This window comes from Entelurus aequoreus, linkage group LG02, assembly GCF_033978785.1.
Source record: "Entelurus aequoreus isolate RoL-2023_Sb linkage group LG02, RoL_Eaeq_v1.1, whole genome shotgun sequence".
Taxonomy (NCBI): Eukaryota; Metazoa; Chordata; class Actinopteri; order Syngnathiformes; family Syngnathidae; genus Entelurus; species Entelurus aequoreus.
Genome location: NC_084732.1, coordinates 51413507 through 51431212, shown reverse-complemented (window position 1 = coordinate 51431212; position 17706 = coordinate 51413507). Strand labels below are relative to the sequence as shown.

Genomic DNA, 17706 nt, shown 5'->3' with positions numbered 1-17706 from the left:
TTTTCATCCACCGGGTTCAACCATGCATTAAAGTGATCGTTTAGGAGACACAAATCGTTGAACTTTTACTTACCCATCTTATGCAAATAATTTGTCTTTGCTGTGGGCTTTCGTAAAATTTTCTCCGCTGCTATGCTTAGCTGTAACACACCGCTGCACGCACAGCCCACTAGCTGTTGGTGCTCGACAAATTCTGATGGGTCAGCACAGGTAGCCTATTTTAGTTCCGATTTGTAGTTATGTTTTAGCGTCCTCAAAAATCTAAACATTTCAAAGCGAGACTGAAGTTTATGCATATTTTAAATGAAAGTAATGTCAATAGATTTTTAAGACCTTTCAAAATCGTATTTAAGACCTTTTATGAGATTTTGGAAGAATTTTAGACATTTTAAGGCCTTAAATTCAAATTATTGGATTTAAGACTTTTTTAGACTTTTTAAGACCCTGCGGATACCCTGGTTTAATATGTGTATTTGCAAGGAATAAGAGTTCTGCAGCTATGAATCCAGCAGAGGGCGTTGTCTCAAGTCAATTCATTCAATATTTTCTAGCAGGAGGATGCTTTGACAAGACATGATGGAGTGTGTAATTGTTTCTTAATGTGTAAAGCCGAATTTAAAATGTGTTTGATACCTGCGAAAATCATATTAGTAGTAGTATATAAAAAAAAAAATTCCGCCATTCACTGGATACCTTGGAACATAGCCCCAGTGAATTGTTCAGATCACTTCATAACACTATATTCCTACAAGTTTTCTGGTTCTTTAGATGATTTCAAGTCATTGTGTTTATTTTATTTTGTTAAAAATGGAGGTTATCAAAAAATTAATTGGGTAGGTCTTCTTTGGGTGCCTATGTGCTTTGATTTTGTGGATCATTTTTCTTTTTTTTTTTTCATTTATTTATTTCAGGCAATGACATAAAAAAGTACAAAGTTGACAACACATAATAATATAAATTAATATAGTGCAAAAGGTAATGTATAGTATGTAATGCATGATTGTCCAGTTTTGCCTGAAAGGGAGTGGGAAGAAGATAATTTAGTTAATCCCACCCCCAGTTCTCCATTCAGTGATTATTCACATGAGTTTCACTCTTACTTTGTTCAAGGATTATAATACAGATGTTGTATCATAGTCATACTTGCCAACCCTCACGTTTTTAGCGGGAGAATCCCGTTATTCAGCGCCTCTCCCGACAACCTCCCGGCAGAGATTTTCTCCCGACAAACTCCCGGTATTCAACTGGAGCTGGAGGCCACGCCCCCTCCAGTTCAATGCGGACCTGAGACTGAGTGGGGACAGCCTATTCTCACGTCCGCTTTACCACAATATAAATACGCTTGCAAGTTCCAAAACGAATGGAAACAAGAATATCAGTTCATCCAGGACAGTTCGAAGGGGAAGGTGTATGTTGCCTGTAAATATGTAGAACAGACTTCTCCATTGAACACGGTGGCCGAAATGATTTCTCAGTCATGAACAGAGAAGTTAAACAGGACAATACTGCCATCTATTGGATAGATAATTCAAGTATTTCTTTTATGTAAATAAAATAAATATATATATATATATAGCTAGAATTCACTGAAAGTCAAGTATTTCATACATATATATATATATATATATATATATATATATATATATATATATATATATATATATATATATATATATATATATATATATACATATATATATATATATATATATATATATATATATATATATATATATGTATATATATATATATACGAAATATATATGAAATACTCGAGTTGGTGAATTCTAGCGGTAAAAAACCACGCCCCCAACCACGCCCCCCGATATTGGAGGTCTCAAGGTTGGCAAGTATGATCACAGTGGCATTACCACAGGTAACAATAATTATTACACTGTAACAATAATTTGTATCAACAATGTAGGAATAATGAATATACCAACAATGGTGATAGACAACATAGCAATAATGGTAATAGACAACATAGCAATCATGGTAAGGAAACATTGAGAACATGTTAACACTTTGAGACAGAGTACAACAGCAGGTCATATTAAAGACCCTCATCTCTATATTTGAACCAGACCCCATGGTTGTATAATAGTTTAAATCGATTAATAGTTTGGCATTGATTGTGTTGTAAGTCCAGTTTGTTCCATAGTTTTACTCCGCATACAGACACACAAAAACGTTTACGAGTGGTTTGAGCTCTCTGCAATAAGAAATATCCAAAGCCTCTCAAGTTATGAGCCTGCCCTCGTCTTATAAAAAAACGTTGTAGATTAGGCGGCAATAATTTGTTAAATGCTTTATATAAGATTATTAATGTATTATATTTAACAAGGTCATCAAATTTGAGCAACTTTGATTGCATAAACAGATTATGAGTATGTTCTAAATAACCAACGTTGTGAATGATCCGCACTGCTCTTTTCTGTTATATGATCAGAGGATGAATTGTGTTGTGGTAAGTATTCCCCCATACTTCAACACAGTATGTAAGGTATGGCAGTACCAAGGTGCAGTATAGAGTACGGAGTACATTTTCATTGAGGTATAGTTTTGCTTTGTTTATAATTGAGAGGCTTTTGGAGATTTTTGTTTTAATGTGTCTGACATGAGGTTTCCATGATAGTTTACTATCAATTATTACTCCCAAAAATGTATTCTCATTTACGATTTCAATTTTGTTATCATCAATACTTATTTTCTGTTCAGACGTTATGTTGCGATTTCCAAACATCACTATCTTAGTTTTATTTATATTCAAAGATTATTTATTTGTGTCCATCCATTTTTTTTACTATGTTTAGTTCTGTGTTTACTGTATTTATGAGCTCATTATAGTCATCACTACTGTAGAATATATTTGTGTCGTCTGCAAATAGTATACATTTCAGTTCTTTGGATCTATTAAACATATCATTAATATATGCATTAAACAGTTTTGGCCCCAACATGGACCCTTGGAGGACACCACAAGCAATGCCAAGAGTATCAGATAAAAATTGACCCATTTTAACAAACTGTACCCTCCCTGTTAAATAACGTTTTAACCAGTCACCAGCCAGCCCCCTAATTCCATATCTTCCCATTTTATCTAGTAGAATTGAATGATTAATGGTATCAAAGGCTTTCATTAGATCAATAAAAATACCAACTGCATATATTTTATGCTCCAGTGCATTAGTAATTTCTTCAATAGCTTCGGTTATCGCCATTTAGGTTGTTCGTTTGGACCTAAAGCCATACTGACCGTCATTGATTACTGGTATATGATGCTTCTCAAGAAAAGATTCAAGTTGAGAATTAAATATTTTCTCTAAGATTTTTGAGAACTGAGGCAAAAGAGAGATTGGTCTGTAATTGGTGAAAGCGTGTTTGCTGTCACTTTTGAAGAGCGGACTTACCTTAGCGATTTTGTAAAGCAGCCAGTCTGGAATGATAGGTTACTTATATAAGTTAAAGGTTTTACAATATTCAGTATAACTTTTTGAACCAATATCATGTTGATATCATGGCAGTCAGTGGAGCACTTACTTTTACACTTCCGCACAATGTTTGTCACTTCCTGCTCATTTGTAGCTGAGAGGAAGAATGACGAAGAATTCTGTTCAATAGTTGATTTTGTAACTCCATTGTCTGGGATATCAACAGCCAATTTAGAACCAACATTTACAAAAAAACTATTGAACTTATTCACTACATTACTCATTTTATAATCTTCACCGTTTTCATCAATGAAGTAATCAGGATGTGTCAACTTTGAATATCCTTGTTTGATTAGACTATTCATAACATCCCAAGTTCCTTTTTATATTGTTTTTGTTTTCATATAGTTTTTTTTGATAATATAACCGTTTTATATATAGCTTGTTCTTATAATATCAGTTAATTTATTTTTGTACTTCTTGTATCGTTGTTCGACTTCTTTTGTTTTTATTTTGATGAAAAGTTTGTAGAGATTGCTTTTCTTTTTACAGGCATTTATTATCCCTTTTGTGATCCAAGGGCTATTTTTATTTTTTCCTTTTATAAAATATTCTTTCACGGGGCAATGTTTATTATGCAGGGAAGTAAAGATGTCTAAAAAATTACAATAAGCACTGTCCACATTTGGTTCTCTGTATACTGAAGTCCAATCCTGAATTGCTAAACTATTGTTTAGGGCACAGATTGTTTCCTCAGTTGTTATTCGTTTAGAGATTTTTGCCAGAGTGTCTTTGGTTTTCTTGAGATGACAGTCATATAAAGTAAAAACAGGTAAATGGTCAGTGATACCACATATAAATAGGCCACTGGTGACTTGATTTCCCATAATGTTAGTAAAAATGTTGTCGATGATTGTGGCACTATGTGTTGTTATTCTGCTTGGTTTGGTTATGGTTGGATATAGAGACAGGATGTACATAGTGTCAATGAAGTCATCAACATGTTTTTGCTTGGTTGAGTTTAACAAATCAAAGTTAAAATCATCACAGATAAATATGGTTTTATGGTTCACAGAGGAAAATAGTTTACCCATCCACTCACTGAAAGTTTCTCTGCTTGAACCAGGTGCCCGGTATATACAACTCATGAAGATATTTGTCTTTTTGTCATTTAGGATTTCCACTGTTAAACATTTAAATAATCCATCGACTGCTATGGTCATGTTTGTTAAAACTTTAAAATGTAACAGATTTATGAATGTACAATTCGACCCCTCCTCCTATTTTATTTATTCTGTTTATGTATCTTAATTCATAGTCATTCAGACTAAAATCAATACCTTTATCATTGTTGAACCAGGTTTCAGTAATTGCAATAATGGTAAATGGATGACTAAATTATTTCAAGTAATCCTTGATAGCCTCAAAGTTAGTGTACATGCTTCGACTATTGAAATGTATTATTGACAGACTATCTTCTGATTTTACACTGCTTTCATATTGTTCACAGGTAAAATAATTACAGTTTTTTACAATCGCAGAGAAAAAATTATCAGGGTCTATCTCCATATCAGTCTCTGTTGTGGCGTGCTCTTGATACTCACAAATGTCCAGTTATTTTTGTTGATGTTGTCGGATCTTCTGTAACATGTCCATATCAATACTTGGTGTGGTCTGTGTTCTTGGTGTGGGTAGCATTGAGATGATGTAAAGGTCAGAAAGCTACATTGATACCAAGTACTGCATCAATGTCAATACCTATCAAGATCTTCTATGTTCCTTATCACCAATATTTTTGCTTCCTCCGGCGTCCCATTTAATTTGATGAAGATCTTACAGTTCGTTACCCAGGTTTGTTGAATCTTGCTTTGCCTTTTAAAGGCCTACTGAAATGAATTTTTTTTATTTAAACGGGGATAGCAGATCTATTCTATGTGTCATACTTGATCATTTCGCGATATTGCCATATTTTTGCTGAAAGGATTTAGTATAGAACAACGACGATAAAGATTGCAACTTTTGGTATCTGATAAAAAAAAGGCTTGCACCTACCGGAAGTAGCGTGACGTAGTCAGTTGAACATATACGCAAAGTTCCCTATTGTTTACAATGATGGCCGCATGAAGTGAGAGAGATTCGGACCGAGAAAGCGACAATTTCCCCATTAATTTGAGCGAGGATGAAAGATTTGTGGATGAGTAAAGTGCAAGTGAAGGACTAGTGGGGAGTTGAAGCTATTCAGATAGGGAAGATGCTGTGAGAGCCGAGGGTGACCTGATATTCAGCTGGGAATGACTACAACAGTAAATAAACACAAGACATATATATACTCTATTAGCCACAACACAACCAGGCTTATATTTAATATGCCACAAATTAATCCTGCATAAAAACACCTGCGTGTTTGTTATGCTAGCTCCTAGCTCCTCTGCTAGCTCCTAGCTCCATAGAACACGCCAATACAATTCAAACACCTGATCAACACACACAATCACTCAGCCCAAAAGACAGTTTACCTAACCCAAGGTTCATAAAGCTTATATATTTTTAAAAAGTTACGTACGTGACGCGCACATACGGTCAAGTTATCGAATGTTTAGCAGCCAAGGCTGCATACTCACGGTACCTGATATTCAGCTGGGAATGACTACAACAGTAAATAAACACAAGACATATATATACTCTATTAGCCACAACACAACCAGGCTTATATTTAATATGCCACAAATTAATCCTGCATAATAACACCTGCGTGTTTGTTATGCTAGCTCCTAGCTCCTCTGCTAGCTCCTAGCTCCATAGAACACGCCAATACAATTCAAACACCTGATCAACACACACAATCACTCAGCCCAAAAGACCGTTCACCTAACCCAAGGTTCATAAAGCTTATATATTTTTAAAAAGTTACGTACGTGACGCGCACGTACGGTACGGTAAGTGTTATGCTAGCTCCTAGCTCCTCTGCTAGCTCCTAGCTCCATAGAACACGCCAATACAATTCAAACACATGATCAACACACACAATCACTCAGCCCAAAAGACCGTTCACCTAACCCAAGGTTCATAAAGCTTATATATTTTAAAAAAGTTACGTACATACGCAAAAAAAAGCCAAAGCTGCATACTCACAGTAGCACGTCTGCGTCTTTGTCATCCAAATCAAAGTAATCCTGGTAAGAGTCTGTGTTGTCCCAGTTCTCTACAGGCGTCTGTGTATCCAAATCAAAAGTCCTCCTGGTTAGAGTCTCTGTTATCCGAGTTCTTCCATCTTGACTGCATCTTTCGGGAATGTAAACAAAGAAGCGCCGGCTGTGTACTGTTGTGGCTGACTACGTTCGAAAAATACGTCCATTTCGCACCGACAACTTTCTTCTTTGCTTGCTTGGCTTCCTTCTCCATAATGCAATGAACATGATTGAAACAGATTCACGAACACAGATGTCCAGAATACTGTGGAATTATGAAATGAAAACAGAGCTTTTTCGTATCGGCTTCAATGTGGAAGGCATACCCGTGTTCGCCGGGCTACGTCACGCGCATACGTCATCCGCAGAGGCGTTTCGAACCGGAAGTTTAGCGGCAAATTTAAAATGTCACTTTATAAGTTAACCCGGCCGTATTGGCATGTGTTATAATGTTAAGATTTCATCATTGATATATAAACTATCAGACTGCGTGGTCGGTAGTAGTGGGTTTCAGTAGGCCTTTAAGTTGTCGTGTGATCCTTGCGATGTCAGCATTTTTCCTGGTCAAATGTTCATTTATGAAAACATCTGTACCTTTGAGTTTGCGTCCTTGACTTAATAGTGCGATTTTCTTTTTCCTGTTTGCGAATCTCATGATGACAGCTGGTGGTCTCTGGTTCCTCATGGGCAGTGGGTGACAAGCCTCGATGTGCTCCAGGTCCATCTCTATTCCCCTGCTCTGGAGATAGGAAGTCACCTGCTGCTCCACCGGCTGTGTTTCCTGCACGCTGGGCTCCCCGCTGTCCGCAGCCACCGCACGGGCGTAGGAGCGCGGCTTGATCTTGATCCCGGTGATGACCACATCATTCATGCGGGAGTATTGCTCCAGCTCATCCACTCGCCGCTCCAAGTCCACAATGCGCCGGTCTTTTTCCACGTTCTGGAGGCGTAGTTGTTTTACCTCCTCCAGCAGGCCCAATAGCTGCTCCTGCTGTGTTCTTACCGCAGTCATATCGCCGCATAGGGAGTGGAGTGTGAGCCTCATCTCTTCGAACTCCTCCGATGTCGGGCTTTTCCTCGGTGCAGGCATTTTGATGGTCTATATGCCGACGCATCCAGCAACAGAAGAAAAAATCACACCTCCGTATCTCAGGCTGCTAATGCTAGCCGGCTTCGGTGTGCTAGCCCACAGCACAGATCGACACAAGCTGCAAAGTGTCACGGCACAGTGACACAGCAAAGCCAAAAAAGCACAAAAAAGTGCAAAAAGATGTGCTGGCTTTGCACAAGGCGATCGCCAAACTCGACAGCCGCACATTGAAAACAGCCAGCCAGACGCGCGCAAACTCCAAAACAGGAAGTGACGTGTGAAACAGGAAACCATGTGACATGACACTCTGGGAAACCGAGTGTCACGTCATAATCTAGAGTGCTTCCAGTTCTTGCTATCGCACAGGGTGACGATTATCACAGAGTCCATTAAAGCGAAGGCCACTATTTGAGGAAATACAGTAATTGAAAGAAAGCATGGCAAAAAAGATGGTCCAAGGATGATTAAAAAAACAACACTTACAGTAAACCTCCACACCATCCAAGAAAGAAAAGGAGTGACAACACATGTAAAGAAAAGCATGCTTGCCTGGTGCAGTCGTAGGAACGGAGCCTGAGCCTTTCTGGTGCAGCCTCTGCTGGTCATGCAGCTCTGTGTACTGGGACACCACTGGGGCTCTTGGATGCTGGTGCACATCTGTGCACTGGTAACACAGCCACTTGTTGCACTGTGTGCACAAGCTCTGTGCTAGCGTGGTCTCTGAGCACTCGGCGCAACTCTAATGAAGAAAAAATATATTTACAACACGGGTATATACTGTATAAAACGCCTGGTGATATGTTTGGCAGAATATGACAATACTTTGGAATTGTCTATCCGTCTTCTGCAGAGACTCATGCACTTAAAAGAGTTGTTTGCAACCTGCTCAGAGTTACATTTGTTTACATTTGTTTGCGTTCAGGCTTGTCACTCACCGCCGTCTCATCCACACGTACATGCAGGGAGTGTGTGCGCACACACTAAAGCAATCCAAGAGAAGGAACTTACAATTTGCAGTCCTGTTGCTATTATGATAGAATATAAATTATATGATAGCTAACGTTAAAGTTAAAGTTAAGGTACCAATGATTGTCACACACACACTAGATGTGGTGAAATTTGTCCTCTGCATTTGACCCATCCCCTTCAATACCCCCTGTGAGGTGAGGGGAGCAGTGGGCAGCAGCGGTGCCCCGCCCACTGCAAAACAAAAAAAAATCGACAAAATTCTTCTTGGGACCATTTTTCAACCTGAGGTAGTTCAAAAAAGAAGCTTCAGGAAGGCGGCGGCGGTCGACCTTACAGTAAAGCAGTTTGATTGGCAACTGTTAGCTATCCAAATCGCTACTATTAGCTGACAACACTCAAAGCAAATGGGCCAGCAAGTGTTACATAGTGTACGTCATGACGCCAAAAAGCCTTACTTGGGCAGGATATAATGCTTTTAAGTTAGCCCCATGGATGTAATTTGGAAAAGTGCATGTCCAATGCACTTTTTTAAAAGGCAGTTTTTGTTCCCTGCACTTTTTGTCATTCAAAATTATTGTAACGCTATTGAATTGAGACAAGTCAAACACTTGTGCTAGGCGGAAAACCGCCGCTCAGACTTAACTCTGTCTCTTTAGAACGCCCACGATCTCATTGATTAACTTTCTGGTTCTACCTTCTTGTCTATGTAACAATGATTGATATCATGCAGCAACTGACAAATGAGCGGTCAGAGGAGAGTCATGAACATTCACAGGAGAGGGATACTTGTGATAGAAATAATTTTAAAACATTTGCTGTGTTGCTGTTAAACTAGTGAGTGAGATCATAAACTTTTTCAAACACTGCTTTTGTTCCCAATCCGATTCCAGCTTCCACTATCTTAGTCAATGTGTGTCCTTGGGCAAGACACTTCACCCACTTTCTTCCCAGGGCTGCTCACACTGCTGTATGAATGTGAATGAATGCTTGGTGGTGGTCTGAGGGGCCGTAGGTGTAAATTGGCATCAGTCTACCCCAAAGCAGCTGTGGCTACAAATGTAACTCACAACCATCAAAGTGTGAATGTGGAGTAAGTGAATGATGGGTTCTCAGTTCTCTGTGAAGCACTTTGATTGTCTAGAAAAGCGCTATATATATCTAATCCATTCATTATTACCGGAAAGAGAGCAAGTTACAGGGGTGGACTGGCCATCGAGAATATATTTTCTTACTTCTACCATAACACACAATTGAGAAGCAAAAATATCTTGCCAAATAATAAATGTCAGGGTGCTTCATATAAATAAAGTTTTTACCATGTTATCTAAATATTTAAAAACATGCATCTAATCCTCCAAATCACACCCCTGTTCTCAAGTCAAATGTGTCACCCCACCCTTAAAATCCAAGTTTCGTCCCTGGTTAGCACCCTCTAGGCATCTGCGTAAAGATTGCAAACAGCCCCTTTAACACAAGTAACAGTTTTATTTGGATGACTTTCAATTGTGAGTCCGGAATAATACTCAAAATGTCAACATGGACAAAAGTGTTATTGTTTTCTTCAAATCTTTGCGCATTTTTCCCACATACTCTGTGTGAAAATGTATGTATTTGTATATGCATTATTTTGAACTGCAGAATATTTGTCAAAACATTCACCTGTACTGTTTAGATTGTATTAATAATTTTCTGACAATTCACCTCATGTTGCCACTTTTTTAACCCCCAAAGTCCATACATCGGACTGACTTGAAATTTCAAGCTCATTGTGCTCAACAAACCACAGACTTTAACCTTAGAATGTTTAGCCAAATCCACCATTAAGCAAACATTTTGGCAGGGGCAATGTGCAGGACTAAGCAATTAATTGCCAATAAGTTATTGACCATTTGTCTAATTATTATACAGTTTTGAGGATATCTGTATCACATATGCTAGCATAGCATATCTTCCAACACATTTTCTGCACAACCCATAGGGGGTGCCACAAACAGTCGTGAAAATATTAGGACAGTCCCTCAGGGTCAGTTAATAGCGTCACTTAGGCTTAACTTATTATTGCAACCTGACTGTTTGTTGAACAATGTCCATAACACTTCTACACATACGGTATTATACACAATTGGTGGGTTACATTGTGTTAGTCTACAACCATGTATGTCCAACAGAATAGACAATATTTCAAGATACTTTCAATGGCCCTCATACATTAAAGACACAACTGAAACTTCTATGATTAAACACTTTGGCGGTGGAAGCAAGTAAAACCTCCCTTCAGGGAAGAACATAAACCCCTAAAACATAAAGTTTTGTTTAATATCAAAATAAGAGGAAACTAGGATTTGCTAAACAAATTTAACTCTTACAATACAAACTGTTGTAGTCCCAAATCTGAGTTTTTGACACAAGTAAAGGACAACAAAGTTTTAACAGGATCGGATTCAATGAGTGTCACCTACATTATCATTGTCAATCCTTGTGGAAATGCGCTGTATCGCCTTTGCAGGGGATCCATCCAAGATAGTCATTTTAGATAAGAAAACAATTCCCAAAATTGTCACAAAAAGCAACTAACCGTATAACAGAAAATATCAACAATTTTACCTTCTCCATTTTTGTGCCGTCACAGAGCTTATGTCGCCTTCTTGTAGATGAGCGTGTGCTGCCTGGCGCCCCGGCAGCAGGAACACTGAACACTTTTACCTGCAGCAGGAAGCGGTGCACGCAGAGAGATGGCCCCAGAGGAGACGCCTTACATGACAGCCTCACGGCGTGTTCTCCCTCGCCACTTCATCCGATGTCGAGGACACCCTCACTGCGACGGAGGAGAGAGTGTCACACTCAAATTCATCCCCTGCTTGCACCACACACACACAAATTAGGAAAATCTCCTCCTTTTTCTTAAATAAGCCTGTGCATAATAATTGGGAATTAGGGAGATGAGATAATTATTTTTTTTGTAGGGCAAAATATGCCCAGAAGCTTTTTGGCAAAAAGGAGGAAAGGAAGACCAAGCGACCTACAAGAAGGAACATTTGTTTTCCAGTAGGGAAAGATGTTTGTGACGAGACTGAGGTGGCAGTGGCCTTCTTTCACATCCCTTTGTCAGCATGAGCAGAGGACAGGGCCCAGAGGAGCTAGTGCGGCTCATCAAAACCAGGTCAGGCTCTGAGAAGGTACAGATGGGACCAGGTTACACTCATCCTGCAACTCTTGCTAAAATTATGAAATCAATTAAAACTCTATGGCAGCATGTCAGAGTGCAACAAGACCTAATTTAGACACTAATTTAGATGATAGAGTAATAGGAAAATACTCAGAGCTTTTAAATCTAACATTGCCCAAACTGGCATGTCCTCTGAAGCTGGTATTAGTCTGCCTGACAACAACCTCTGCAGCAGCCTGACCTACAAATGTGGTGAATATCACATCCTTAGGTGCTTCAGTGCGGAGCTTAGAGCATACCCACTCCCCACAGTGCATACAAAGACCCACTTTGAAACACAATTAGTCTGTGTACACTGAAACAAAACATACTCGCCTCGGATAGCCTCTAATCTATGCACAGTTACATGAAGTAGCATGTCAAAGGTTGGCACAAATACACAATCTGCACAGCGGGACCACGCTCAAGTTCCTACTTTTTAGAGTAATGTCCATGCAGACTGACAATTGGCTTCCTGAAACCACCTCCGAGATGAAACATCAAACAATACTTTACTTGAGCGGCCTCTTGTCTATCACTCAATCTTAAAGCAGGAATATTCAACTAAATTGTTCTAGGGGCCACATTTCCAGAAAACTAAGTAGTGAGTGGCCGGACTTCTTCGTTCACTATTAGTTTTACACTTAAAGTTCGATAAAACGCAGTCGTTGTGGTCCATAAAATACCGATCGCGTTATTTCCGGGATCGCAATATCGAAAGGTTTTCTGTGCAATTCCCTGCTTGCACTCTATTTTTGTTTAGTACTTTTCACATTAAATGTTCTTCATCGGTACACTGCCTGCTGTTTCCTGCTTTTTGAGGTCACGACCCCCAGCTACAAGGAGCATACCTAACATTGAGGCTGTAATTGCTGCCAAAGGTGAATCAACAAAGTATTGAGCAAAGGCTGTGGAATAGTTATGTGCATGTGATTTTTTTTTTATTTTAAATTTTAATACATTTTCTAAATATATTTTAAAAATCCCATTGTCAATAGAGGGTACTGTCTATAAAATGTTGAGATAAAAAATGTTTTTCTTTTTTTGTAATAAGACTGTATAAACAAAATGTGAAAAAAATGAACCGCTGTGAATACTTTCCGGAAGCATTGTAGACTGGTTTTGTGTGTCTGTGTGCCCGTGTCTGTGTGGGTGTGGGTGTGTTTTTGTGTGCATGTTTTTTTACATAGAAATCCTTGTTTTGTACCATTTTTGGAGAGTGACTTACATAGAAATGTGTGTGAGTTTTTAAATATGCGATAATTTGGTGAAAAAGAATGCGATTGACTATGGTGGAATGTAAACAGGCGAAAATTTGGGGTCCATGGCACGATCCCGTTATATAGAATGTCGCGTTATAACGGACCGCGTTATATCGAACTTTGAGTGTATTTATATATTATGTATATTCTGGAGAAACAGCTTCTTCTACATTAGACTTAGACTTAGACAAACTTTAATGATCCACAAGGGAAATTGTTCAACACAGTAGCTCAGTTACAATGATGGAAAGTGTAAGGATGGAAAGGACAATGCAGGTATAAATAGACTAATATAGCTATAAAAAAATCTAACATATATACGAATATATACATAATATGTGTACAGAATAATTTATATACAGATATATTATATTATGTCTATAACATATATACAATATAAACCAATGACCATGTACAATATTACAGTATATACAGTATATATGACAGCAGCAGCATAAAGTAGAGAGTAGGTCCAGCAGGAAATAGAAAATAGATATTATAAACATTATAAACAAAGAGAAGTAGCTAACATGTCAGGTGACAGGTAATAGGCAGATGTCATCTATTGCTGTATGGCGAGTGATTATACAGCAGGATGGAGTACGGAATAAAAGAGTTCTTGAATCGCACAGTGCGGGAAGGAAGTTGAAGGAGCCTGTTGGAGTATGAGCTCCGCTGTCCCTTAATTGTCAGGTGGAGTGGGTGGGCAGGATTGTCCATGATGGTCAGCAGTTTGTCCAGTGTCCTCCTATCCCTCACTGACACAAACGCCTCCAACTGCGTGCCAATAGGTTTGCCGGCTTTCCGGATCAGTTTATCAATCCGGTTTGAGTCCCTTTTGCTGGTGCTGCTCCCCCAAACAACCACTGCAAATTGCACATTTGATTTTGGTGTATTTATTTTGTCAGTGATATATTAGCGTGATTCTGTTTTAAAGGACCTTCTGGGTCAAAGATCATCTCTTCGACAGCACTCTAGTGTTTTTGCTGCAAAAATGTGAGTCTCACAGGTATTTTGAACTAAACTTAGGACATGTGCCTCACAATACGATGGTCCTGGGTTCGATCCTGGGCTCGGGATCTTTCTGTATGGAGTTTGCATGTTCTCCCCGTGACTGTGTGGGTTCCCTCCGGGTACTCCGGCTTCCTCCCACCTCCAAAGACATGCACCTGGGGATAGGTTGATTGGCAACACTAAATTGGCCCTAGTGTGTGAATGTGAGTGTGAATGTTGTCTGTCTATCTGTGTTGGCTCTGCGATGAGGTAGCGACTTGTCCTGGGTGTACCCCGCCTTCCGCCCGAATGCAGCTGAGATAGGCTCCAGCACCCCCCACGACCCCGAAAGGGACAAGCAGTAGCAAATGGATGGATGGATGGACGGTGGGCTAACAGTTGAATAGCCCAAATGATGAAAAAGAGAGGACCTAAAATAGGACCTTGAGGAACACTACTGGTATAACTAAAGAAGTTAAACAAATAACGACTGACTGCATCTTAAGTAAACAAGCTTCAGCAACACTTTAGTTGCATAACAACACACTGTGTAACTGCCAAAAAGGAGAGGACTTAAAGGGGTGCCTTGAGGAAAGCCTCAGTTATGTAAATCACAGTGTTGGACCCCACCTCTGTCATGTCGCCAGGAGAAGGAATCCTCATGCAAGCTCTCAGCCAAACGTAAGGAAACAAAGGAGATGACTGTGTGGAAAACATTTTTTTCCGCCGAATCAGTTTAAACTCAGCAAGGTTCTTACTGTGACTCAGAACAGAGGATTTCCAAGTGTAGCCTGCCATTCACTCGAAGTAGGCCAGGATAGACACCAACTCACTAGTCAGTCAGCTGGATCAGGATGAGCAGGGTGAGCAAAATAATGAAATAATTGTTGGGCACTAACCAGAAGTAATATACATTCATCTTTTACATGCCTGATGTGTTTGTTTGTTTTTTTACTTCCAATTTCTCTTCAGACGGTTATGTAAGACTAAGACTTAGACTTAGACTTCCTTTTTATTGTCATTCAAATTTGAACTTTACAGTACAGATGAGAACAAAATTTCATTTCATTAGCTCATGGTAGTGCAGGATAAAAAAGCAATAAGGTGCATATATGAATAAATAAATAGGTTACTGTACAGATAAATATCTTGCACTTTTTCATATGCATCCACTTTTATGGATGTATGTTATATTGTCTTTTTTATTCCAGCGAGTTAATCCATTTTAGGGGGAGTTGAGGGGATAATTATGATGCGTTCAAGAGTCTTACGGCTTGAGGAAAGAAGCTGTTACAGAACCTGGAGGTTCTGCTTCGGAGGCTGCGGAACCTCTTTCTAGAGTCCAGCAGTGAAAACAGTCCTTGGTGGGGTGGGAGGAGTCTTTGCAGATTTTCTGAGCCCTGGTCAGGCAGCAGCTTTTTGCGATCTGCTGGATAGGAGGAAGAGGAGTCCTGATGATCTTTTCTGCCGTCCTCACCACTCTCTGGAGAGACTTCCAGTCTGAGGCATTGCAGGCTCCAGTCCAGACAGAGATGCTGTTAGTCAGCAGGCTCTCTATAGTGCCTCTGTAGAATTTGGTGAGAATGGGGGGAGGGAGCTGTGCTCTTTTCATCCGACGCAAAAAGTGCTTGCGCTGCTGAGCTCTTTTTACAAGAGTTGCGGTGTGTAGGGACCAGGTTGTATTGTCAGTTATCTGCACCCCCAGGAACTTGGTGCTGCTTACCATCTCCACCGCTGTGCCATTGATGAAGAGTGGAGCGTGGCTGGACTGGTGCTTCCTGAAGTCAACGATGATCTCCTTGGTCTTGTCGACATTCAGGTTCTGCACCAGTCAACCAGATGTTTCACCTCTTCCCTGTAGTCCATGTCGTTGTTGTCACGGATGAGGCCCACTACTGTCGTGTCGTTCGCATACTTCACAATGTGGTTAGTAGTGGACCTGGCGCAGCAGTCATGGGTCATCAATGTGAACAGCAGCGGACTCAGGACGCAGCCCTGGGGGGAGCCGGTGCTAGGTGTTGTTGCCCACTCTTACAGACTGGGGTCTGTCTGTGAGGAAGTCAAGCAGCCAGTTGCATAGGGGGGTACTGAATCCAAGGGGGGGCCAGTTTGCTCACCAAGTGCTGCAGGATGATGGTGTTGAATGCTGAGCTGAAGTCCAGAAACAACATCCGCACGTGTGTCCTTTCCTTCCAGATGTTCTAAGCTCAGGTGGAGGGCAGAGGAGATGGTGTCCTCTGTGGAGCGGTTAGGGCGATAAGCAAACTGGTATGGGTTGAATGTGGGGGGAAGTCTGGAGACAATATATTCCTTTACTAGCCTCTCGAAGCACTTCATTATGATGGGGTTGAGTGCAACGGGGCGATAATCATTGAGGGAGGAGATTGTGGGTTTTTTAGGCACTGGAATGATTGTGGCCATCTTAAAACATGATGGTACCACATAGGGTTGGGTATCGTTTGAATTCGAACGATTCCGATTCCGATTCCTATTCTTTGTTTCGATTTCAATTCCAATTCCTGACGATTCTCGATTCCGATTCTTTTAAGAGGCAGGGTCAAAAAAAACTTGAGGATATTTTAAATGAGCTAGCTAACCTACAGTCTTTCTGAATGAAATAGTCTGACATTCTCCATCAATTTTAATTCTATTAACTTTTTATGAACTTTACTATAAATTCCTCACAGGGCTGTTTTCAACTAGAATATAAATATCAAATCTATGAACTTGAATATAAATATTATAAATTATGAATACATTTTCCCAGGGGTACACTTTCCTCAAGAGATCTTTATTTTTGAAAACCTCATGAAAACACATTTACACACAAGTTGCTGCAGGTACTTAAAAATGTTACCGTGCTCCCACTGATGGGCTAACCTGGTGCAGAAAAGCAAATAAACAATAAGAAACAACTTGCAAAACCCAGTCCAGATTAGCAGCAGGTACAGTATAAAATCAGAGACAGTTTTTGTTTAGGAAAATGACCATATCCGCCTTCTCAGGCAGGATGCGTGAGCGTTGTGGACAGATAGTGTTAGGATCCGCTGCTCGGATCACAATTTGTTTACACTTTAGCGTCACGTGTTTGTTTCTGTTGCCATGACTGCAGATTTTACTCACCTGCCTCTGATCAGCGTTCGGGACGCGCACCTGTTGCCCGAGCACTGATCAGAGGGCTATTTAGTCTTTGCCCGGGCCTCACTCGGCCTGGCTTCCTAATTTGCTTTCACGCAACAGCTAACGACCACCTTGTTTCCTGCTAGCTCTCATGCTATATTATTTTGCTTACTAGCTCCCACGCTAGTCGTTTTTGTTTTCTTCTGTCTGATTTAGCTCTAAAATAAATCATTTTCCTACCTGCAAGCTGTGTCCGAGCCCGTCTGCATCCTTGGGAGAACACCACCGCACCTCGATGCGACCCGGTCGTTACAGTAGGAAGCCAGCAAGAAGAGGTTCTCCCGCAACGAGCACGTCGGAGGAGATGGACGAAGGTGCGTGGATGGTGTTGCGAGCGATGGAGGCGGAGACTCTCCGCTATTCCCCCTCGGAGCGCCAGGACCTGATC

General features: G+C 40.2%; 1 protein-coding gene across 5 annotated transcripts in view; it reads right to left on the bottom strand.

Moving 5' to 3' along the window:
• trim66 (tripartite motif containing 66) overlaps positions 1-17706 on the bottom strand; it is a 79908-nt gene that overhangs the window by 50824 nt on the left and 11378 nt on the right. For 3 of the 5 annotated variants that reach the window (XM_062028860.1, XM_062028847.1, XM_062028867.1), the window contains exons 2-4: positions 11283-11493; positions 11138-11176; positions 8259-8448 (exon numbers count right to left, since the gene is read on the bottom strand). In XM_062028860.1, the coding sequence (XP_061884844.1) occupies positions 8259-8448; positions 11138-11176; positions 11283-11291 (238 nt within the window). In that variant the 5' untranslated portion in view covers positions 11292-11493. Of the gene's footprint in view, positions 1-8258; positions 8449-11137; positions 11177-11282; positions 11494-11701; positions 11847-17706 lie in introns of all 5 variants that reach the window. The other 2 variants (XM_062028855.1, XM_062028875.1) reach the window with 2 other exon arrangements.